The 25,952-nt window shown below is 38.2% G+C and overlaps 3 protein-coding genes across 7 annotated transcripts in view; 1 reads left to right on the forward strand and 2 right to left on the reverse strand.

The window, feature by feature from the left end:
* Nucleotides 1-701: 701 nt before the first annotated feature.
* znf362a (zinc finger protein 362a) lies at nt 702-13,132 on the reverse strand. Of its 4 annotated transcripts, none has more exons than XM_079598396.1 (9): nt 12,954-13,132; nt 9,022-9,085; nt 7,456-7,723; nt 7,256-7,381; nt 6,374-6,701; nt 5,144-5,368; nt 4,963-5,041; nt 3,984-4,142; nt 702-3,195 (listed from the first exon to the last, which is right to left on the reverse strand). In XM_079598396.1, exons 2-9 carry the CDS (start codon nt 9,082-9,084, stop codon nt 3,079-3,081), a joined length of 1,365 nt encoding a protein of 454 aa, XP_079454522.1. In that variant the 5' UTR covers nt 9,085; nt 12,954-13,132; the 3' UTR covers nt 702-3,078. The 4 variants fall into 4 exon arrangements, with proteins under 4 accessions (XP_079454522.1, XP_079454523.1, XP_079454521.1 ...); XM_079598397.1 differs by having other exon boundaries at nt 7,456-7,702; nt 12,954-13,109; XM_079598395.1 differs by lacking the exon at nt 12,954-13,132 and adding an exon at nt 12,258-12,454 and having other exon boundaries at nt 7,456-7,702.
* Nucleotides 13,133-15,013: 1,881 nt separating this feature from the next.
* Nucleotides 15,014-17,769, forward strand: LOC306990716 (uncharacterized protein). Its single transcript, XM_079597920.1, has 3 exons — nt 15,014-15,293; nt 15,672-15,822; nt 15,906-17,769. Exons 2-3 carry the CDS (start codon nt 15,672-15,674, stop codon nt 16,871-16,873), a joined length of 1,119 nt encoding a protein of 372 aa, XP_079454046.1. The 5' UTR covers nt 15,014-15,293; the 3' UTR covers nt 16,874-17,769.
* A 4,181-nt stretch (nt 17,770-21,950) lies between these two features.
* Nucleotides 21,951-25,952, reverse strand: part of trim62.1 (tripartite motif containing 62, tandem duplicate 1) — a 41,989-nt gene continuing 37,987 nt past the window's right edge. For both annotated transcript variants that reach the window (XM_079598599.1, XM_079598598.1), the window contains one exon: nt 21,951-23,645. In XM_079598599.1, coding sequence (XP_079454725.1) covers nt 23,095-23,645 — 551 coding nt within the window. In that variant the 3' untranslated portion in view covers nt 21,951-23,094. The remainder of the gene's footprint in view (nt 23,646-25,952) is intronic.

Genomic DNA, 25,952 nt, shown 5'->3' on the forward strand with positions numbered 1-25,952 from the left:
TGAACTGCTCTAATGGGACAGACGCTTCTCCTCTTTCCCTTTTTGTCATAATACAGACGGCTTCATCCAAAGTGATGGTCCGCTTGTTTTCAGCAGGAAAAGTATTTAGTCTCACTAACATCAATGCATTGACTTAAAGGAGAACTCCGGTCAATTTTAACATTGAGCTCAATTTTTAGTAAATTTGGAGTGCTGTCAATACAGAGAACAACGACAAAAATCGGTGTTGCCTACACCGTGTTATCCTATTTTTGAAATTTGCACCCTATTGACTTGAATGGGGCAAGTTTTAAACCTGCTTTTATCCTCTTAACATATTTGATGTGTCATTACAAGTGCCCAGCCATGTTGAGTGATTCCTTCAGAGTGAACACGAGTGAATCTGACTGCAGTAGATGTGAAAAATATGAATAAAAATGATGTTATATCAGCCAGCGCAAATACCTGTATTTAGTTCCTGTTTTCGGTGGAAGTCCAAAGTAGTCGATTGTCGAGTTCACGCGCATAGGTTTAGTTACTATGATCACGCGCGTGAACTCGACAATTGACTACTTTGGACTTCCACCGAAAACAGGAACTAAATACAGGACTCCAAATTTACAAAAAATTGAGCTCAATGTTAAAATTGACCGGAGTTCTCCTTTAATAATCCGAGGTAAAAGTATTTGTGATAACCTAGCATGCATAAACATACACCGATGCAGAATTTTCTCATATATTTATTTGCTTACTTTTACAAAGTCCGTTCCATCGGCGTGTCTTGACTTTGCATTTAGCAGCCAAGGCAAATCTTATCGAGTACCACATTTCAAGACAATTAAAAAGGTATATTTTATAATAACTAGACATGTAGTCATTTTATATAAACTGGTTAACACTTAAGTACTGTATAGTTTATTTACAGCATGTTCATGCTAGGAAATAAAATTACATAAAAAGTACTGAATACACAAGTAAACACCAATATGGTATAAAATATATAAAATGTGATGGTAAACAACTAGTGATAAAATGGTTAAGGCTTAAAATGTGTAAAATTAACATGTTAGTTGTTAATATTTAAACATGGTAATAAGTATAAACATGTATAATAAGCCAAGGAGGTATTCTAGACATCGATTCAGCTACACAAATCTCATGGGCAACTCTGCATTGTAATCCAGCTATTTTCCCCCCTAATATTGTTCTGTCCTGTGTGAAATTTAAAACGGCATATGGCTGAATTTTTATAAGAACATGTCCACATTATATTTCAACACAAAATCAAAAGAAAAAATAGGAGTTTGTATTTGGAATAAAATAAAATGAAGCCTGTTTTGTAGGAGCATTGGGATTTTTTTGCATTTTTTATGGGATTTTTTTCTCCTAAAATCCCCACAAACCAGTAGAAAAAGATAAGTGAAAATTAAATGAAATCTCAATACTGTAATACAGTAATAAAAAAAAACTGTCTGGACATAATTTTTTATTCCAAATTAATATTAATATTAAATATTAAAATAAAAGCATGAAATAAGTTTAGTACAATGGTAACACTTTACAATAAGGTTTCATTTGTTAACATTAGTTGTACTACACAAACTAACAATAGTTCTACAGCATTTAGTTGTATTTGTTAACATTAGTTAACCAACAAGAACAGTATTTTTTTTTTACGAACATTAAGTGTGTGTGTGTGTGTGTGTGTGTGTGTGTGTGTGTGTGTGTGTGTGTGTGTGTGTGTGAGTGAGAGAGAGAGCGTGAGAAAGAGAGTATGTGCTTTCTGTACATAGAAATAATCAGTTGTTTTTATCCTATTGTTTACTATATTTGTTTGCTTGGTCAGTGTCGTTGTGGGTTTGGTTCTTTTGTTGTTGTAAGGACCTTTGAAATAACAGAAATCATTTGACAAAGTGATATGGAACTGTACTGTGGTCAAAACCTGCCGGGAACTACTTTATACATAATTGCTCACCTTAGAGCGTTCGTCACCCAATCAGATTCAAGCATTCAACAGTCCCATAGTATAACAAAGATGAATGAAAAATACATTGCTCACTGTTAGTTAACTAATGTTAAGACCTTATTGTAAAGTGTTACCAATACAACAAATACTACCATACGTACAAATGTACTTACAATTAAATAATAAGGGGATGAAAATACTGCCTTTAATGCAACAAATCTAAACCTTCATTTTCTTTATGCAAAATATAAGATTGTGGACATTTCCTGACAGTTTTCACCCATCGAGAATGTCAAATGCATGCTGACATCCGTAACATAACGCAGGGGGGTTGAGTTGGTGCAAGTTTACACTTTTTTAAAGTGTGACTTCTAAACGCTGTTCAAAACGCCATTTTCATATTTAATTTTTGGCACCAGACCACAAAACATTTCTGTAAAGCACTAAGATTAATCTCGGAAAACATCTAAATGTGCTGATTTGTCAGTAAAGTCCTCTGCAGATTTATAACAGTCCTCTTGAGAAGTTTACTTCAATGCTAAACTCGTTTTTTTTTGTACAATTTCCCTACAAGCAAGGAAAGAAAAACATTTTACGATTGACATTATCAAAAACACAAGACCATTGGTCTCTAAACCAACTCTGAGTTGCCCAAGAGAAGGGGATTTTTCCCAGACAGCATAGAAAAATACGAGAGGAGGTACTGGACTTGGTCCAAGCTTAAAACATACAACGTATGTCTTCTGATTTTATAATGCATAATACCTACAGTCCCAAACGTTTAGCTGCCAAGAGCAATGCCTTTATTGTCATAACAGACCAGAAACGTTTAAAGCCAAACCTGTGTGGCCTGAAAGTGCTGTGAAACCATCTTTGGATTTCCCGATTATTCCTTCTCAACTCGACAATGAGTTCAAGAAGAGTAACGCGTGTAATAGAAGAACCTTCCGAAATCGCTGCTGTGTTTTGAGCCTCTATCCACACAGTCTAATACCTTTTGGAATGTTCTCAAAAATGAAACAAACTAACAAACACACACACACACCAAAAAATAAAAAAGTCAAACCACCGAGAACAGGCGATTTTGCTTGCTTATGCCAAGATTGGGAAAGACTGACCGCAGGACCGGGAGCTCAGATGAGGGAAATGCGAACGGGAATGTTGGGGGAATCGGTCCTTTGCGGCGAGTGTTGACTCACCAGATGTTCTACCACCGTGTGCTTGGACATGTGCTTCATAAGGTAGGTCTCCTGGGAAGGGACATTATATCACAAGATTAAAGATATTCATGAAAAACATTGATTGCTAAAAGCCTATAAACTGCCTGAACATGTTCACTAAATCCTAAAAGAGTTGATTTGATTGGAAATGACACATCTCATTGGTTCTCAAACTGTGGTACTGTGGACATTTAAATAAATATATTTAAAATACCAAAGTGTCTACCTTTTTATTTTACATTTCTAATTCTGGAACTATATATATTTTTTAAATGGTTAACATCTCAGCGCATCTCATTTAAATTTCATTTAAATTGTCACATTTTATTTTACATAATCATATTTCTATTTGTTCTGAAACTGTTCAAATAGCTTTACATTTTTAATGAATAATGATGATAATAAAAATCTGAATCAGAATTGCATCAGAATCCCCCCCCCCCCCATCATTTTAATAACCTTCATGCATAGACTTTTGTTTGTTTGTGGTTTTATGATCCTGCATTTTTTAATCTCTCAAATAATGTAAGGTCATAAATGCTGCATGAATATTAAAGGTGCTCTAAGCGATGTCACATGGGGGGGGGGGGAAATGAGGAGGAGGAGGAGGGCGAGGAGGAGGGAGGGGTCGAGATAGCCTCCGTTTTGTTTGACAATACTTTGAACGTCAACAAGATGTGACGTCACCCAACATCGCTTAGAGCACCTTTAATTATAAAAGAATTAGCAAAACACTCCTTTTTTGAGCATACAGCATGTCACACGCTCTCGGCCTGAGAGTTTCCACTGAAGATGAGGAGGAACGCTGAGGTACTCACAGAGGTGTAGGCTCGACCACACATGCTGCAACAGTACGCCTTGGCGTTCTTGATGGCGTGAGCCGACAGGTGGATTTGGAGGGAGGCGGAGTCAGAGTAAGCGCGGTAACAGTTGGAGCACTTGTAAGGCTTGTCTTTATTATGTGATCTCTGGTGGGACTGCAGAAACACAACGCTCTTGTTATACACCAACACACACTCACACAGACATGATGACAGAATCCGGGTGGATTGAGGTCAGGGTTATTAGGGATAGTTCACCCAAATATGACAATTCTGTCATTATTTACCCACCCTCATGTTGTTTTAAACCCGTAAGACTTTCACTCATCTTCAGAACACAAATGAAGATCTTTTTTATTAAATCTGAGAGCTTTCTGTCCCTCCATTGACAGCTACACAACTACCACTTTGACACTTCAAAAAGTTCATAAAGAGATTGTAAAGCTAATCCATATGAATTGAGCGGTTTAGTCCAAATTTTCTGAAGAGACTCGATCGCTTTATATGATGAACAGATTTAATTTAGGCTTTTATTCACATATAACCATTGATCAGTGAACATAAACAGAAGCTCAATCGAACTTGCTTGACGTGCAAGAACAAACCTCATTGGTTCTCTCACATCTAGCGAACATGATTGAGCTTTCATTTACCACAACTGATGTGTGACTTGATGAGTGTTTACATGTGAATAAAAGCCTATATTTAATCTGTTCATCATATAAAGCGATCGAGTCTCTTCAGGAAATTTGGACTAAACCGCTCAATTCATAAGGATCAGTTTTACAATCTCTATTAACTTTTTGAAGCGTCAAAATGAAAGATCTTCATTTGTGATCTGAAGATGAATGAAAGTCTTATGGGTTTGGAATGACATGAGGGTGAGTAATTAATGACCGAATTAAAATTTTTGTGTGAACTATCCCTTTAATGAAGTGTGTGAACGATTACAAAAGAAGAGATATTTGGGACTTACTTGCAGATTGGAGAGCTGCGTGAAGGCCTTTTCACAGCCTGGATGGAGACATTTATATGGCCGATCACCTGTGTGGATTCTGCAAAAGGTGATGGAGAATGTCAAAACACAAGATTAAATGTCTTACAATCTCGAAATACCATGCCATCGCTAGTTGTATCTGTACGCTTGTCGACAGTACCTGGTGTGCTGCTGTAAGTGGGAGAGCTGGCGGAAGGATTTCTCGCAGTAGGAGCAGTGATAAGGCTTCACTCCCAGGTGAATGCGCAGGTGCTGAGACAGGTAGGACGCGTTGGCGAAGGACTTGGTGCAGTGAGGGCACTTGTGGGGCTTTGCTTCCGTGTGGGACTTGGAGTGTATCTGCATGTCCGACTTGGAGAAGAACGTCAGCGGACACACTTTACATCTGCAAAATGTGAAGAAAAAAAATCTATTATTTTTTTTGAAAATGGGGGAATGTGGGGGACTCAGGAGAATGGTTAATGTGGTAAGTACTGTTTGTAAATGGTATAAAAGCAATTTATGGAAGCAAATCTCTATAGATGACATATACTGCAGTGTGGAGCCATATATAACGGTGTAGAGACACTCGCAGGGGAAGGGAATTCAATTCAATTTGGATTTGGACCAAGAGATCAAACCAAGATGAGACACACACAAAATCAATGCTTTTTGATGTTGCATTATTTACATCTAGAGCTGCAGGATTCAAACGAAATCACGACATGGCTGATTATCAAATCAGATTAATATTAAATAAATATATGCACTGTGTTCACAGTAAATGCTGATCCACATGAGCTCAAGCATTTAACAACACAACATGCGCCAACCATCTTTCCAAACGTGTAAACCGGCGGTCGTCAACAAAAGAGAAGCTTCGTTCTGACAAAATAAAAGCTTGACAGTTTAACTTTTGAAAATAAATAAATTAAAACAGCCAAAGAAATTTTAATTGTAATTTTACAGTTGTACAATATAATTATTATTATTTTTCTTAAATTCATTAAATTAAAATTAAATTATAACCACAAATTATTTGGACAAATTGTGCAGAATTGGGCAAAAAGGATATGGATTTAAAACTATTTTAAATGGCTATTTTAGCAGAAAAATGGCAATAACGTTGCTATTTAAATAACATTTATGAATTTGGCAGATGCTTTTATCTTTTATTTTATTTGTTCTTATTCAAAGTAAGCAATTTATCAGTTCATGCACTCCCTGGGAATCGGACCGATGACTTTGCACCTTTGCTGTCTTGATGCACCATATCTCTATGCAAATGAAATGCATGCAATAAATGTCCGGAATATGAGAGCAATACTAGAGGAGAATATCTTCATTTTGAAGTGTTCCTGTAAACATAAATCATCATGAAATGCACCCGTTTATTTTTTTCAACTTCTACCTGTATGTTTTGCCCTCTTTGGCAGGGATGCCGCCTGATTGGTCGACTCCAGAGGCCAGGATCGGGTAGGGAACGACTAAGAGCGGCCCAGAGGGGTTTTCAGCTTTGATCTTTTTGCGACCTCGTCCTATGCTCTTGGGAGGAGGACCCAGCAGTCCTGCCAGTCCTCCGCTGTTTTTGAAAGCCTCCATCCCGGGCCCGCCGGCCAGTCCTGAGAGGAGGTTTGGGGAGAGAGTCTGACTGCTGGTGGTTGGAGTGGTCGGGGTGGTCGGCGTCACGCTCTCTGACGTGTTGAGGTTGGCAGTTCGAGAAGACGTCAGTGACAGTCCTGAAAATATACCTCAATTAAAGAAGCCATATTAAGCACTTTTGCAAAGTCTTGTTTTTGGGCTCTACTACGACAGGTTATCATGCTTGAATGTTCATTGTTTTTCACATATTTGACATTATTGCAGCTCCTCTCTTCCCAGTCTGTCAGTAACGCTCCGTTTAGTTCCTGTCTCTATGAAGCCCCTCCTTCCGAAAAAGCACAATGTGCTCTGATTGGTCGGCTGGAGCAGTGTGTTGTGATTGGTCAAGTGCTTAGAGTCTGTTTAGAAAATGTCCCGCCCCTTATCATAATCGTGAGTTTTAACACACTACTTATTAACTCAATCAAGCCCCGCCCCTTTATTTAGCATATGCCTCAGCAGGAATTATTTAAATGAGGAATATTGTGACGTGTTTGTTCCCGGAAGAAACTCAAGACTACAATGGAGGCGTTTCAGGAGTTCAGAAACACTGACACTGATATGATGAAAAAAGCATAATAGGTCCTCTATAAGTATATCGTGGCAAAAACATAATTGCATTAAGCAATAACAATATTGTACATGCACATACCTGAAAGATGATTCGCTCTGGATGGCTGGTCTATGATTTGCCGCAAATGCCAGTCTTCCCACAATCCCCTTGCTTTAATGGCAGTCTTATCGTCCAGATTCAAGTTGACGTCACCCAGAATCCGACCTGGCCAAGTTAAGAGCACAGTTATCAGTCTGCGTGTGTCAGTGAGCAGCTCTGCTCCATGCCTGGGGCTTTACCTGCGACGGAGCTGGAGGCGGGCCGGGCGTGCAGGGCGATGTCGGGCTGGGAGCTGTTGTGCACGTGGAGTCCTGGCATCTGCTGCAGCTTGGGCGTCGATATATTGTGCTGCCCGCCTTCTGTGGATGTGGGTTGAACCAGCAAGGGCTGCTGGGAAGGGACAGACGTGGGCGGCAGGTGTGGAGGTCTGATTTTCTCCGCCATTAGCTGTTCTTTGATCTTGTTGATCAGCACGAGATTATCCAGCTGGGAAAAAGTGAGATCAACCTGATGGTTCCGACATGATGAGAAGAACTCAAGTTTAACTCTCTAAAGCCTGTATCATGTTTGATATGCATTTTTTTAGGCCTTTAAATTATCAACATTTAAAAACCTACTACATGCCTTCTGTCGTCTGATTGATCATTTATACTTTTTTAGCAAGTAAAACACCTTTTAGTATCATTCTAAAAACTTTTCTGTCAAATCTTTACTGATTCTTATAAAGTAAATGAAATAATAACTTTTATATTGTTATTAATATTTCAAGATAAATACCTACTGGACTGAATAAACTTAGGTTTACTTGATTATCCATACATCATTGCTTAGAAAATTTGAAAATGTGAATATCAAATATGACTCATCAGGCTTTTTTATTTGTACATCTCTTAATCATCATTGTATTGCCTTGTATTCCATGTTTCCCTCCACAATAAAAACTAAGCATTCAAGTATCATCTTACCAAGACATATTGTGTGTGACAAATGATATTTATATGCATTTTATATAAGTAGTCTTTTATACTGTTATATCAGAATTCATCTTTCTTTTTGGCCATATAAACATCAGCAATTGCATAGTTTTGCTCAGTTTGGGCCTTAAAATAAAATTAAGATCTTTTTCCTCCTGTAAGCTTCATATATGAGCCATAAAACACTGATGTATCAAATATGATATACAATTTATTTTTGTCTAAAGGTTCAATAAACCATTCCATTACAAACAATTCGATGTTTTTTTTACTATTATTTCACATGTCAGTCTTTACGAGGTTAAGAGCATTTGCTGACTAGAGAAAGATCTGACTGTTTGAAAGATGCGTTTTAATCTCTAATCGTATCTAGTAATTGCACTCGTATCTGTTACTTAAAAGGATAGTTCACTTTAAAATGAAAATTCTGTCATAATTTACTCAAGTTGTTTCAAACCTGTATGAATTTCTTTCTTCTGCTGAAAACAAAGGAAGATATTTTGAAGAATGTTAGTAACCAAACAGTTAACTGGTCCCATTGACTTCCATAGTATTTTTTTTTTCCTACTATGGAAGTCAATGGGACCTTTTTGATTACTGACATTCTTCAATATATCTTCCTTTGTGTTCAGCAGAACACAACAGGTTTGAAACAACTTGAGGGTGAGTATATGATGACAGAATTTTCATTTTAAAGGGAACTATCCCTTTAAGACAACTAGTAAACAACAATGATTCTGAAGACTCGTTGTCTAGAACTAAAGTCAGTTAAAAAATATAAAGACAGGGATTAATTATGTCTGTCCATCGATGCACGTTCATTTTCCTTACCTGACCAGGAATTGACGGTGGAGGAGGCCAGAAGTATGGATTATTAAATCTAGGTTCTGCCATTCTGAAACACACACAGTCATGCTTGATTAATGATGCTTTATTTTAGGTCGTTCCCAATCCTAGGATGACAACCAACCAAATGGACCTTTTTTTGGGATTGCATATATAATTTAGATTCCTTGCTACTGAGATTCCCAGATTATGGCCTGGTTTCACAGACAAGGCTAAGATTGAGCCAGGATTGGGTCTTAGTTCAATTAGGACATTTAAGTAGATGTTATAAATGTCCCTTAGATAAACACATTACTGGTGTGCATCTTGAGACAAAATAATGGCAGTGACATATTTCAAGATATGTCAGTGCAAGTTGCGTATATTTGATGTCAAACATGCATTTTAGTCTGGGACTAGACTTAAACCTTGTCTGTGAAACCAGGAGAAAGACAATACTAAGAGAAGCAAGAAAGGATTTGGGGGTTTATGGCCGCTGGGCAGTTTACAAAATGTACAAATTCTCACTAAAGGCTCTCGGCTCACGTGTGAATGAATGATACTGAGGCGACTGAAATAAACAGGAAAATATGTATCGCATAGATTATGTCTGACCTCCCCGGATTATATATTGATAAGAAATGCAGATCTAATCTAAGGAAACAACTTCAATTAAACAGTATATCAGTTGAGAAACAACATTCACAACCCATTTAACTTCCATAAAGTGTCTATTGAGAATAAAACTCAACATTCAAGAAAATACAGATAACAACAGTTTTCTTAAAAAAAAAAAAACATGACCAGGGACATATATCAGAGGTTAGTTAAAAATGTAATTCTGATTGAATCAAACACTAGGATCTGGCTTCATGTACAGAGTTATAGGAAAGCTTTATTACAGTGACATGGAATCACTCCCACTGTTCAGAAGATCTTTTTGTTGAAGACTTGCACTAATACTAACACATTAATTGTAGACTGTGCCTTTAAATGCATTTGTACATTGCGTCATATTATTCATGACAAAGCGGTATTAATATGATACTACATAGAACAAGTTTGTTCACACAGTTCACACACCAACAGCAGATTAATAAATAATGCCTCAACACAACGCCCGTTGGGAAAATCAAACATAACTTCTTAATGCAACACTTGAGTATTGCTTGTTGGATTGCTATGACAAAACGCAAATGCATTAAAAAAATATATATAGTAAATATGCTTTGCTGTGATGGTGCAAACTTCTTCAGATTAAGTCTTATCACAACAATGTAAAAGATTTCAGCCTATTTCAATTTGAAAACTTATGTTCTGTTGCTGCCTTAAATTGTTAAGTATAATCAAAATCGCTGTACAAGTCATTTGGTAACACTTTATTTTACAGTGTCCTTGTTACATACCTGTACTTACCATAGTAATAACAGTAAATGATGCATAATTACATGCAACTAACCCTAAATCAAATCCTAATCCTACCCTAACCCTAGAGTAAGTATGTAGTTGCTTAATATTAATGTTAATATTAATTCATGTTAATAGTTCATGGTTAATGGTTAAGTGTAACCAGTCATTTAAACTTAAATCATATTATACCGACTTTAAAAATCAAGTTGAGTCTCGTAACTTAGAAAAAAAGAAAGGTAACTTTAAAAAAAAGCTGAAATAGCTTAACATATGTTGATGAGTTAAAGTAGCCTAAAAGCAAGTTGCCTTAATATATATATTTTTTACAGTGAAATCTAATAAACAAAAAGCACTTTATTAAATCGACTACATTGACTGCAAAGTGACAAAGAGAAAAGAAAATGATGATATTTGAGTCTCTGAATGCTAAAACCTAAAACTGTCAACTCTAGTGTCTGATTCATATGGTAAAGTGAAAACTCTAGCCCAGTTTTAGCAGGAAGTGAAACAGACACCCTTTCAGCATCATTAAGGAAATATTCAGCAGGGTCTGGGCTCATATATTTGGACATATCGCTTTTATTATTTTTGGCTGCGGTAAATGAGTTTCTCTGCAAGGCCCCTTAGTCAAACACACTCAAGACCCATACGCACTGCCAAAACATTCATAGCACGGTGTAGACATAATGTATGAAAATGATACGCCTTAAGTAATCACACCGTATGGAAACGTTTCTAAAGGTCCAGGGTTCCCGACGGGCAAAAGAGAGCAGGTAAAGATGGAGCGGAAGGATGAGCGTCATTGTTCCTGTTTATTCAATACAACCACTTCAAAGAATCATTTTTCTATATATATTTTGAAAAAAAATTACTGTGGTGAAACCAGGGTACAGTGCTGGATTGTTAGCTGTATGAATACTATAAAGACATTAAAATTCATCGTTATGTAAAAAATCGTTCAAATACAAAATAGTTTATCTCCACTAAAAGTTATTTATAATGAATTATGAAGATCTTAACTAATGTGGCACTGAAATTCATATCTGGTAAGCATTTCCAAGAATATCATGGTACTACCATAGTAAATAAAATATCATCCAAATAACAAACAAACATGAAGTACCATGTAAGTGAACTTAGATTGGCATTAATATGAGGTGCATTACAAATAGTTTTAAAAATATAGTCTAATGATTCATTTGAGGGTACCGCTTTATTTTGCAGTGCCATTGTTACATGTAGTTGCTATAGTAATAACTATAAATTATGCTTAATTACATGCAACCCTAAACCAAACAAAGCCCTAATCCCATAGTAAGTATTTCTAGTTCTCCTTACTTAATATTACTATACTCAGTACTTAAATATATAATTACACTGTAACAAAGACACCTTAAAATAAAGGGTTACACTTTATATTATAGTGTCATTGTTCCAGTGTAATTATATATATATACTGAGTAATTATAATTAACATTAGGGTAGGATTAGGTTTTGATTGAGAGTTAATTGCATGTAATTATGCATAATTTACTGTTATTACTATGGTAAGTACATGTAACAAAGACACTGTAAAATAAAGTGTTACCAAATAAAGTGTAACCCATTTTAGAATTAAATCTCGCAAACTACAGACTTCTTCCTATATCTTCCTATGTCTCATTTAAATGACGCTGAGGTGAAGAAGTCTGTGAGTTGCGGGCTGCCTATAACATTTAAAACTATTTAATACTAAAATAAGCACCTGTAAACAACATGTAAATATCAAATAAACATTTTGGCGAGGAATGACACGCCTCTGAGTCTATGATATAAACTGAGATAAAACTTACTCAACTTTTTCTTTTAATATATCGGCATCCTTGAAATCATTCCCAATTAAAGCACGTCGTCCTTGATCAAACATCAAATTAAAAAGATTCGGAAAATCTCGCAAAATCGTGGCTTCAGAAAGTGCATGTCCCCGGTGTCTGCCTCTCCCACATTCTCAGACAGTTTTATTAAAAATTTCAGACAAAAGGAAAACAAAAATGGCAGCCTGTCTTATTTTTATAAGGACAGGGCGCCATATTCTGCAGATCCCACATTTTTTAGCGACAAAAATAAAGCGCGTGAATTCAGATCAAAGGAGCGACGCGTAAAACGCCGCATTATTTGCATTAAGAGCGAGAATGATTGTTTACTTAGATCTGCAGGTTTGAATAGCCCGGCTGGCGGAGAAAAAAAAACAGAGAGGAGAAAAAAAAACGAGACTTCCTATAACAATCATGCGATGCGAAAAACACACAAATGGAAACAGACGCGCATCCCTCCCGCGAAAATATAACATTTCTATCATGACGCGATTATGCAGAAGAGCGCAGATGGAATATTGTTGCAACACGAGACTGATTTTGATTTTTTTTTCCTTTATTTGAACTTTTTTGCTCGCTCGAATGACTATGGTAACTAGCATCGGTTCACTGCATCGTGCAAACGTCAAAAAATTATATGCATTCGTGAATATGAAAAGAGACAAACAGACGTACCTTACAGACCTCGACGGCGGATTTATTCGGTTTATTGAAAGGTTGAGATGTTGTTTCGGCTTTGCCTTCGGAGGGAGTTCAGACCTTCCGGGTCGCCTGTCGTTCACTTCTGGTGCTGCAGACACAGCTAGAGGAGAGGAACCATGTATGATCAAACATACAGCAGAGCACAAGCCAGATCACACAACCAGGACTCGAGAACATCTCGTGTTCGTTCCTCCGAGAAGTCAGGGAAGTGATTTACAGGAGTTCAGAAGAAGACACTGAGATATGGATTGCCTGACTCATAATAACAGATCATGGCCAGTCTCACGACCAACATATAATATGCATATAGCCTACATATGCATTCATTCATGTCTATGTATGTACGCAGATTGCATTTGGGAATAGAATAGAGATATGATGTGCAAACAAAAACAACACAATGTACTAATACATACCAGCCAAAAGTTGGAACACATTTACTTGTTATTATTTAGGCTACAATTTTCAACATCTAAATAAAGTCATCAGACCTATATGAAATATCATTATTATGAGAATTATGACCCTAAATATATGCAACACAACAACAAAAATGAATGCATCTGAGCTTCTTTGTCGAGATTCCAGCTCTACACTCTCTGGACAGTTTCTTAAAGGGATAGTTCTCCCCAAAATGAGTATTATCCCATGATTTACTCACCCTTAAACTACAGGTGTATATGACTTTCTTCTTTCAGTCAAACACAATCTGAGTTATATTAAATAATATCCGGGCTCTTCCAAGCTTTATAAAGGGAGTGAATGTACCTTCGATATTGAAGCCCAAAAAAGTGCATCCATCCATCATAAAAGTAATCCATACGACTCCAGGGTTTAATAAAGACCCTCTGAAGCGAAGAGTTTGTGTAATAAATATATCCATGTTTATTACTTTATAAACTATAAATCACTGGCTTCCAGTGCCGTACTAGAGTCTAGTTCTGGCGGAAGAGTGACCTCTGACCCGACACATGATGCATTGGCGAACGCATTTATTTTTTCAAGAGAAATGTTGGAGAAGCTTGAGTTTGTTGCCCAGCTTTATTTGTTTGAGCCACGAGAGGCGTCTATTCTCACCTAAGCTTACGCTACGCCTACATCATGTGTCGGGTCAGAGGTCACTCGTCATGTGTCGGGTCAGAGGTCACTCGTCATGCGTAGGGTCAGAGGTCACTCTTCCTCCGGAACTAGACTCGCATACGGCCGGTCTATCAGAAGTACAGTGATTATAGTTTCTAAAGTTACAAATATGGATACGTCTCTTACAAAAATGCATCGCTTCGCTTCAGAAGGCCTTCATTAACCCCTGGAGCCGTATGGATTACTTTTATGATGGATGGATGTGCTTTTTTGGCCTTCAAAATGGTACCATTCACTCCCAATAAAGCACAATAATATTATTCACAATAATAAAGCTTGGAAGAGCCAGGATATATTCTAATATAACTCAGATTGTGTTTGGCTGAAAGAAGAAAGTCATATACACCTCGGATGGCTTGAGGGTGAGTACATCATGGGATCATTTTCATTTTTGGGTGAATTACCACTTGAACCAATTTAGGATGTTGACACACTGTCTTATCCTCATCTGTTCAAACTCATCCTTTTCAAGTTTACACCGTTTATAATCTGTGAACATCTGAGAAACTCAATTAAGAAGCACAAGACTTTAGATTTAAAGATTTTTATGATGATCATGTGCAACATTGAAATTTTGAAAGTAAATCTTCATTTCTGAGCATTTCCTTTCTTTAGTATGTTAGTGGATTGTCATTCTCTTAACTGAACAGTAGATGGCAGCAGGAGCACAGTCCGCACAGTCTGACTCTTCAGGGATTCAAGGGTTGTGGATCCACTAACACCCTTCGATGTTCTTGCAGGAGCTCTTCAGTGTTCGCCACGCCGTCAGTCAAGTGAATCTCAGTGAAGCGTGAAGTGTGCTGTCAGTGTCACAGGAACATCTGAACACTTGTGTTGGAGGAAGCAGATGGACTGGTTTCTGTGAGATCTAGTCAACACTGACACTCCCACTGCACACACACACACGTGTGTTTGAGTCCAGGTGAGACAGGAGAAAGAGCTCGACTGTTTAGACACGTCCCACTGGGGGGAGGGTGAAGAGACATGCACACACACACACACACACTCTGAAAAACTCACAAAGAATGAGTGACTGCTGCTGTGTTCAGGGATCAGTGTCTCGTAAGTGCCTTGACTCATGTTCATCCAGCGTGTTTGCTCTTCACTGGGGTCTGTGGCTTCAGCGCTGGAGAACCTCAGATCTCACAGGCTTTACTTCATCTCTGCTGTCTGGTGAGTGACGAATCGGCTTGGCCCTGCGAGTATGGCATTGATGCATGCATTGCAATTGACCAAATGCTCTTGATTTTATTGAATTATTTAGATATGCATGTTTTTTTATACTGTTATTTTCATGTATGTACGTATATGTGTGTGTGAATGAAAATAAAAGTATAAAACATGTGTAAACCAGTCCATACAAAGATAGTTGTACAAGTACACACACAGCGGAAAAAAAAGAAAATCAAGTTACTTTTTTATGACAGACATAAAAAAAACAAAAAAAAAACAGTTCCATGTATTAAGAAAACCAATTTGATTTCATATCGACTTTCATGCATCTTAGGCCTGGAACATAGTCCTGCATAATTTGACTTTCTTTCTGTGCAGATGGAGGGTGTCCTGGATGCTGCGCTCCGTGTGTGTGTGTGTAAACTGATGGGCAGTGTGCTGTTGTGTCCGTCTGTGGTCACACACAGCATCACTGCGGTCAGTCTGTGCTGCTGCTGCATGCTGTTCTTCACAGACCTCGCCGTCACCCGTAAGCAGACCCACACACACACACACACTCTCCTCATTTCCCCTTTCATCCGTCAGCTTGACGCCCGTTTCCTGTTCCTCCAGTGTTTCTGCTGTACGTCTGGCTCATGGAGTTCTGGTTGGCGCCTTTTAACGTTTCTTCGGACGTCGTCGCCCTTCGATTCCTGCTGTTCCTCTGCCAGGCCTATGCAGTCGTGCTGTTGCTGACACCGCTTCTGATCGCAGTGGAGTTGCTGGTAAATCTGCTCCGTCCTCAGGAACGGACCGCCAATGGACACTTGCAGCAAAACGCAAGTGAATCTAAACGTCTCTCTAGGACCATTGGCTGTTTTGGATGTCTTCTAGCGTGGATTGTGAGTGGAATCTACAGCAGTCATGACTGGACGCTGGAGCGGTTCTCTGTGGAAGCCTGTTTGAAAAGAGGCGGATGCCTTGTTACATGCATTCCCGACATGCATGAGTTATCCTGGGTTGTTCCTGCAATTGTGGTGCTGTTGAGTTTGACGGGGAGTTTGGGTCGGCTCAGGTCCCGAAGTCCGTATAGAAACGCACAGATGGGCGAGAAAAGGGACTATGGTGTTCTCGGGCAGATGCATATGTCACTTAGTCGGGTTGACTCAGAAAAAACACCCAACAACAGTGGCGTTCACAGGACTGGGTGTGTTTACACTGAGCAACGATGCTCCTGTCCTGGGAATGATGTCCTGGGTGCTCACCAAACCGGTTTGGCTGACAATTATAGCCAGAAACAAAAGCTATCAACGTTTGCACCGTCTAAAACCGATCTTCTTCTCCCAGAGGTCACGTCATTGGCGGCCAAAAAAGAGCAATGTGTTTTTAACAGGTCTCAAGGAAAACACGGTTGGCTTCCCGAAAGGGAAAGTCCCTGCTTGAGGAGAGAAACGCTCACAGGGTTGGTATGCGTGGCTCTGGTTTGTGTTTTTCCCACAGTCGTCAGTGGGAATATTCTCCTAATCTTTAACTTGGAGAACTTGGTGGTGAACACCTTCAAACTTTTATGTCATTCGGTCAACAGACTCCCGGATCTGTAAGAGACGGCGGGGGGAAATGTGAGCTGAAAACTGCAAAAGGAGATGGCCGACCTGTCAATGTCCATGCAAATGCATTTGACGGATCGCTTATGCACGTGTAGTCGTGTACCACAGCGAAATCTGACAGACAAATGCAAATTAAGGTTGCAGAAACAGATGTGTTAGGAACGAGTTTATGAGGAGCATTTTCTTTGCAAAATAAAGAAACGTTTCATTTTGAGAGCACCACCTGGTTTCATATGAGACAGTCGTGTTATTTTTAAACCCAAACCAGTTTACGGTTCCCTTAAAAAGGAATGGGGCCCGAGGGGTGCTGTGCTTCACAGAACAATAGTGACATATGAGCAGTGGCATTTAGAGTTAACATAAAAAAAATCGAAATGTGCAATAAAGTATTTATGCGCACAGATGTGCTCGAAGGCACTGGTAATTTGTCGTGAGCACATTCATCAAACTCTGAAGTTGAGTTGTGAAGACGCTTTCATGACCGAACATGTAAAAATAAGAAGAGTCAGAGAAGTTGAAGGAGAAAACGAACCTCTCGGATGGGCTTGCAGCTCTCCAAGTCTACATTTCAACACCAGAGGTCTCCCTGCGCTGCGGGAAATCTGCGTTTGAAACCGTATGCTGAAACCCTAGAAGCTTTTGTAGCTCTAGTTGCAGCTCTTTTGGAAACGCACCACAGGGCAAACGCTACAACTGACGGCACATAACGTCCCAGACTTGAACAGACACATGCTGGAGAATCTCTGTAAACACAGGAGAGCAAACAACTGATCAGACCGTGAGCATCAGTAGAGGCAGAGCTGCAAAACGCATCAGAAACAGTGTATTATTATATACTGTTGTCACATTTATTAATAAAAGTAAAATAAATTGAAGTATTTACAGATGTCATTTTCATTTTAGTTTGTTTTAGTAAGGTTGTGTTTTTATTTTATTTTTTAAATTTGTCAATTTTGTAAATTTAGTTCTTCAACTTAAGCGTAGTTTATTCTAGTTAGTTGCCAGGGACACATTTTTAATTTTCAATTTGTTCAAATATTGTTCTAATATTTTATATCAGCATCAGTAAACAAAAGTTATTTTACTAGTTTTAATTATTAATAAAAACACTGGTTAGTTAGTAGTAGGGTTATTATAGTTAACGAACTAAAATTATAAAAACATTTTTGTTGCTTAAAAACATTGACTAAAATAATATAAATATATAATAAATATAATTTATATAATAATATATGTATATATAAACTTATTTTATTTCAGCTATAGTTACTTGTTTTTGTATCTAAAATATCTAAACTATACTATTACTGTTTATTTAAAGTAAAAATATAGTTTTATAGTAAGTAGGCTGTAAAAAAAAATTGCTGCAATTATTTATCACAACTTAAAATCCAACATTGTTTCAACTTTAAAAAGTATGTGTTCAAGCTTGACTTAAAATATTAAGTTTAGTTAACTTTAGTTTAGTTAAGTTGGATATTTAAGTTATCTCAACAAATTTTAAGTTGTTATAACTAATCGCAGCCACATTTTTTTACAGTGTATACACACACTAAGCTAGTTGCTTAGACAGCATTATTTTTTATTTTCATTTAGTTTAACAATGTACTAAATTTACAAACTAAACCTGAAAATGAATAAAAACTCAAAAAAAAATTTTTTTTATAAAAATGGAAAATTAAAAATAAAGCAATAAGCAATTTACAGTGTATTTAGAACAGCTAAGGTGCGTATACATTTTTTAAACCGGTTACTCCATAAAAACACGGGTGTATGTTTGTTGAGTAATTTCCAACGGCTTCGAACGCGGCTCAACCAATCAAAAAATGTTTTTCAATATCTCAATATAATGGTTGGCAATAACAGTTTGGCTTATAGAAATGCCAGCATATTGGATAGGATGAACAATTCATTATGAGTTTGCATCTGTCATGTGATCAAAAAACTGTTTGAATGGAAAGGACAGTGAGCAAGAGCAGCTTAGATAATCTGACCGCATCTCCAAACCTATCGAGTTGCCCAGATACTGATCTTTTGAGTATTAGTTGTTTTTGAATGCTTTAACCCGGTATGATGCCCCATGATGCATATCTATATGCGTATGATGCCCGAGATGCTACCTAGATAGGTTGCTCACTAGGTTTTGAGACACAACCACAAAGTGTAACAGTGACATTTCTAGTATCAAGTGTGTGAGAAAGTGAACATTTCATTAAAATGATGGTGAGGTTTCTTTAAGACAGCATTCTTTCAGACTTTTGTCTCATTTTAAAGCTTGTATCCCGACTCTGAAACCTCATACCACCCACACCTAGTTATATTGGCATGACAGCATCTATTCTTGTACAGATGCATTGAACAAAAAGTCTATAGGTTTGACAGGACACTTGTCCCGAGGGATACTTACACAATTACACTCTTTGCTTGGGATCCAGCAATGAAGCAGGCGGCTGTGTAATAGCAGCGATCCTGTAATAACATAAAAAGCTTGTGCATTGTAGGATCCATAAACAGTGTCCCAAGTCTCCAGAGTTTCACTGTGTCTTGTTGGACACAGGTTGATGCAATGATTTCATTAAAAATGCAAGGAAAATCAATTCTTCTCCTCGCACACAAGACATTTTTCTGCAGTCTGGAGGACTAAGTGCCAAATCGCAATACATTGTTTTCAGATGGCAAGAGCGATGTGTTGGGATGCATCATCAGCCGCTGTTTGGAAAAGAGACGAACGTGTATGAACAGAAAGTTGGAAACTGCTAAAGATTAAAAAAATAAATTTAATTTTGCAGTAACATATATTTTGCAGAGCAACAGTCGTAATGCAAATCATTTCAAACACTGGCGTACTGGACCAGGACCCAACTTTTGTGCCAATGGTAAATGACATACTCAATAATTTTGTAAGTAGCTGTGGTTTTGTTCTTTCAAAAGCCATTGAATCACATTATCATGCATATATTTTATTTCAGCTGTACTTCAGTTAACAAAAACCTGTTTTAAATAGTTTTAGTTCTCAATAACAACACTGGTTAGCAACAGAGTTAAGGTTAAACTAAAACCATAAAAACATTTGGTTACACTTTATTTTAAGGTGATGCAGTTACATTTTACTTACTCAAATAAGCACTGAGTAATACTAATTAACTACATGTACTTACTCTAGAGTTAGGGTTATAGTCAGGGTTTGGTTTAGGGTTAGTTACCTGTGATTATGCATCATTTACTGTTATTAATATAGTAAGTACATGGAGTAACGTGGAACTACGTTATATTAAATTAAAGTGTTAACAAAATTTTGTTAGTTGAAATAAAATAATCATTACCTGTAAAAAAAAAAAATGCAACAGTCATAAATAATGATAATAATTTCAAATACTGGCCATATTGGACCAAGGTCCAAAATATATATTTTTTGCCAATGGCAAATGACATTTGATACACCGGTATTAATATGCCAGTATTTCTGTGAAACGTCATTCGAATCAACAATTTTGCTCCACATCAGGGCTGTGTATTTATTTATTGTGTGTGTGTATATATATATATATATATATATATATATGTATATATACACACACACACACACACACACACATACATATATATATATATATATATACATATTAGATGAAAAACTTTTTTTTTTTAAAGAGAGAAATGTTGGCTTGACAACTAACTGAAATCAAATAAGTTTAAGTACTAAAATTACTAAAAGTAAAATTGACAATGAATTAATAATTTGATAAATTAAAGCTAAATAGAAACTAATTCAAATTTGAAGCTAATTCAAAATATTAATTAATACAGCAGTATATAATTACTACTAAAATAACACTGCTCCAGTTCACATATATATGTTTGTGTGGTTTAACGGCCAGAATGTGTCTCCACAGTTCTGGAGAATCATTTAAACAAAACAAAACTTCCTACTAGTTGGAACTAAGGCCCTGAAGGCTGAATAACTCTTGAACAACTGGATCTCTGGCTGGTAACTTCTTTTGTCTCATTTGGCACTTGTCGAGTGTTCATTTTGGCACCTGTGTTGGACTATTAATGAAGTCATTCAAACATAATGAAGAGTCAGAAATGCTTTTGGTTTTACCATTTTTTTAATTGAACATTAAAACACTTTTCCACGAGCCTCCAGCTTCAAGAGCTCAGCAGAGAGCGTTTAGACAATGATGGGTGTAAAGCAGCTTTCATCCAAACACACAAATCATCATCAACACCAACAACAACAATCCTCAGCAATATATATCTATATATCTTAAAAGAACCCGCCACCATCATCTAACAACAATAATAATAATCATCGGACTGCCTCATAGTCATAACACAAGCAACAACCTTGTGTAACACTGACCCCCATTGAGGTCTCGCTCAGAAATGTCCAACGCTTTTATCCTTTAAAAACAAAAATGACAGAACACACAGGTAACATCATAACCAAACAGGAGTGAAGTTCAAGCACAGAATAAAACATGGAATGGACGCCGAACCCGTCAGTCATTCTAGGTAAGATCAGAGAAATATATTTCGACCAGGTGTATTGCTCCATTGACAAGAATTCATGGAGAAACAAGCCATCAGGGATCAGGATATAAAACCGAGCCTCGGAAAACATCAATGCACCAAATCATAACAGTGGCCACATCTGAACAATCAAGCGTTCTGACAGGGTGTAGTGTTTCCGTTTAAAAAAATAAAATAAAAATAATATATATATATAGTGACTTAGTAGGGCTGTAAACGATTAATCGCGATTTATCGAATCCAAAATAAAAGTTTGTGTTTACATAATATATGTGTGTGTGTTGTGTATAATTATTTTGTATATATAAATACACACACATGCATGTATATATTTGAGAAATATTTGCATTTATATACTGCATATATATTTTTATATGATTTATATTATATATAAATAGAACTATTTTATATATATATATATATATATATAAAAATCTTAAATATATACATGCATGTGTGTGTATTTATATATACAAAATAATTATACACAATACACACACATATATTATGTAAACACAAACTTTTATTTTGGATTCGATTAATCGTTTACAGCCCTATTACTTAGCCTAATATATATATATATATATATACATACACACACACACACACATCCTTTAAAAAAGCCATTGACTCGTTAAGAAAAATACATTTAGACATACATTAGACAACACTTTTATAAAAAACGGATGCAGTTTCTCAGAATTGGAAATGTCTTTAACCATCTCGCACTATTATCACCTGATTTGATGTGACAAAGCTGACAGATGACCCAGCGTCCTCTTTAACACGTCGGCCATCCTAATGAGACGTCCCGGGACCGCAAACTCTGGAATGTTCTTGAAAGTAAATCACAGGATGAATAAATAAAAGCAATAGCAAGCTAAAGGGAAAAGGAAGGCGCAGGGGACGCACTTTTCACTGAACGAAGGCAAAGCTGTCCTGCGATACAAATGCGCAAAGTCCCTTTTTTTATGATAGCAGCAGATTATGTGTTAGCGGCATTCAAACCCCTCTGCCCTAAATCTCGACTAAAAGGAATAAAAACATACAGTCATTCACGCATACAGAAACACGGCTGGGGGTCAAACACCGTCACCGTCGCAAATAAGCATGACCTGAGGAACACGATATTCCACTCACCGCTCATGCAGTTACAGAAAGAAAAGAAAGAAAGAAGTTCGTACAGCACTACCTCAGTGCCGAGCAGCAGTCTGACGCTGGACACACTCCACAAACACACACCAAAGCCAATTGCACAAAACGAAACAGGCAACACATTTCTTATTTCTGTCTGCACAACAGATAAGCTCTTTTTTCCAGACTAGAGCCATGAAAGGAGCGTTTGGACCCCGCAGGGGCTGAGGGAACATAAGTCGGGGTATTGTGTACGAGCAGCTGGGAAATCTTGGGCAAGCAAGCCGGCCACGGCAAGATTACAAATGACCAGCAACAGTGAATGTACGAAACGGCCATAGGCACCTCTCAGAAAAGTGCAAGGCTCTCCATTGTATTTACCAACTCCAGGCGTTCAGAGCCTTACGTCACAATCCATCAGTCAGATCGCTTCATTCAGAACCACGTCGGCTACCCACCGAGTGCCCTAAGGTAACAAACTTTATTATACACCCTAGTTTTTTCAGTTTCTTCCTTTTATCCCCAAAGCTCCTCTGCTGACTCAGTATCTATAAACGCACTGTGTTAATTCGCAAGGGCTGCACATTTTTTCCATTAGCGTGACTTTGACCGGGGCTGAAGTATGGAAACAGTTTGGCTAGAAACTTCTCTCGGTAGGTGTAGAGCCAGGACATGTCGTCGGCGTTGTAGAAAACCAGCAAACCTTTGGGGTAGTCCAAGTAGACGCCCACTTTCTCGAGCTTGCTCTTGACGTTGAGGCGCGTCCAGGGCTCGGTGCAAGCGCTGTACTGGTTACCGTCATGCATGACGATGCAGTAGAAGCCTCGGCTGGGTTGGATCTGAATGCTGCCCTTGCGGTTCACCGTCTCATTGGCCACACCGATCATCCACTGGGTTTTCTCGGACACCATCACTTCCCAATAGTGGACGCCCCCGGAGAAGCCCTCGGCACCCAGCACTGACACCTCGACGTCGAAGCGGCGTGGCGAATCCTGAAGCGGCTGTGGGTGCAGGTTCCCGTACGCAACGATGGTGCAGTCGTCCGACAGTATGAGCCGCTGGTGAGCAGTGATGGGGTCCATGGTTAAAGCGGCAGGCACTGTGAACATAAGGAGAGAGGACAGGAAAATCAGTGCATCTAATTAGCTTGTTAAGACCTATTATATTACATTACATACAAAGAAATGAGCAAATAAATAAATAATATAACATAGATAAATGCATAAAAAAATAGGAACAAGTGACCCCAGATCATAACGGCTATATTTGTTATAGATTTTTCTTTTATGCCAAAAATCATTAGGATATTAAGTAAAGATCATGTTCCATGAAGATATTTTGTAAATTTCCTACCGTAAATATATAAAACATGTATTTTTGTGGGTGAATGCAGCACAATCGTGAACATAAATTGACAACTTTAAAGGTGATTTTCTCAATGTTTTGATTTTTTTTTGCACCTTCAGATTCCAGATTTTCAATAGTTGTATCTCGGCCAAATATTGTCCTATCATAAACCATAGTTCAATGGAAAGCTTATTTAGCTTTCAGATTATGTAAAAATCTCAATTTGGAAAAATTGTACCCAGGTGACTGGTTTTGTGGTCCAGAGTCATATATATAAATCTCTCTCTCTCTCTCTCTCACACACACACTCTCACACACACACACACACACACGCGCACGCACGCACGCACGCACGCACGCACGCACGCACACACTTTATATTAAATGTCAATATTATAATTGTATATGCCTTTAATACATACTGAAAGCATGCACTCCACAATCATGTCTGATTACTAGCTTGAATGTGAATCAGGTTTTCAATAATTCAACAGTCATCGTCAAGTCATCAACTGTTCCTGAACACATTACTCTTCTGTTATTGGTCTTTTATGTACTATTGATCTGATCGTTTTCCTAAAGAGGCTTTCCTAGGAGTGTAGAAAGATGTGCAAGACTGGTTTGCCTTTGGGCATCCATGTGGGCATTCATAAGCACATGTGCTCACACTTTGTGGGCTGTTCTTTCCTTTTCTCTCTCTCCTCCATACTCATCAATGAGAAAATGTTCACAAAGGCTAAATAAGCAGCTGGAAATGAATGGTTTTGGAGGTCATTCTTGTCAATCAAAAGCGCTGACACAATCACTACCTGAGCTGGTGGAATAATACTCCTCTGAAACACAAACACACTCCCTCTAATTCATCATCGTCAGGTCATTTCAAGCATACGCTGCTTTGAGTGCAAACACTTTCAGATGCGTCCAGCAATCAGAAGAAGCGTACAGGGTAGTGTGGTTTTCAGTACTGGCCATTGTTTAAGCGCTTCTGCCAGGCATTGAGTACTTTGTTGAAAAAGGATAAATAAACCACCCATCCATCAACCGCTGCCTGGCTAGTGACGCCTGCAGCCGACCGTCTGCGCTGCCCATTATGGTGCCAGCTTGCTGTGGGTTCAATGGCGAGCAAGTGTGCCAAAGGAATGGACTGAGAGAAGAGCAAACCTTGGAAAAAGAACAAGCTTCCTGCATACAGACCAAAACAATGGACACATGCCACTTAGCGGAAAGAGTCCAAACTAGCCTGGACCTGAAAAAGAAACCAGAGCCAAGCAGTTGCAGCACATTACGATATGCAGGACCCCAAAATATAATTCTGGAAAGTCGAGCTGTGATGAACTATAGCCGCGTTTCCACCGCAGGAACTTTATCCAGGAACTAGGAACTTTGGGCTGGTACTCGGTGTGTTTACACCGCAGGAATCAGGGTCTAAATGCAGGTCCGGGTAAATATTTCCCCCTCAGAAAGTCCCTGCTGAAAAGGTAGTACTTAAAAGTTCAGGAACTTTCGGGGGAACAAGCTGATTGGTTGAGTTCACGCCGCATTTTGATTGGTTGACTCCACGCAGCATTTTATTTTAACCGCCATTTTTAAAAATCACGGTTCTTGGCTTCGTGCAGAAAGGCCATGTCCACCAAAGCGTTTTTAGCCAGCTGAAAATGCTAGGCGCTCTGCTGAAAACGCCTAGCTGTGTGCGACTGAGAGCGTTTTGGCAGCGCAGTTTTTTTTCCAGTTGAGACCGGTTGAGACGCTTCGTTGCTATGATACAGAATATCCGTTGGTCGGGGTGGTATTAGTCCCGCCCCTCCTCCACTGTGATTGGTCGGTTGGGTAAAAAGTGACAGTGATGAGCGCGGCGTTTTACCCAAAGTTGAACATTCTTCAACTCTCGGCGACCTGTAAAAAACGGCGAGCGCTCAGCGTGAAAAAGACGCGCAGCGCCTCGTTACGCTCATGCCGTTTAAAAAATGCGGCGCTCCCATTGAAATCAATTGATAAAACACGCCAGCCACGTGAAAAAACGCTTTGGTGGACACACGGCCTAAGAGTTGTCTGTCTGCAA

The sequence above is a fragment of the Phoxinus phoxinus genome, assembly GCF_949152265.1.
Source record: "Phoxinus phoxinus genome assembly, chromosome: 22".
Taxonomy (NCBI): Eukaryota; Metazoa; Chordata; class Actinopteri; order Cypriniformes; family Leuciscidae; genus Phoxinus; species Phoxinus phoxinus.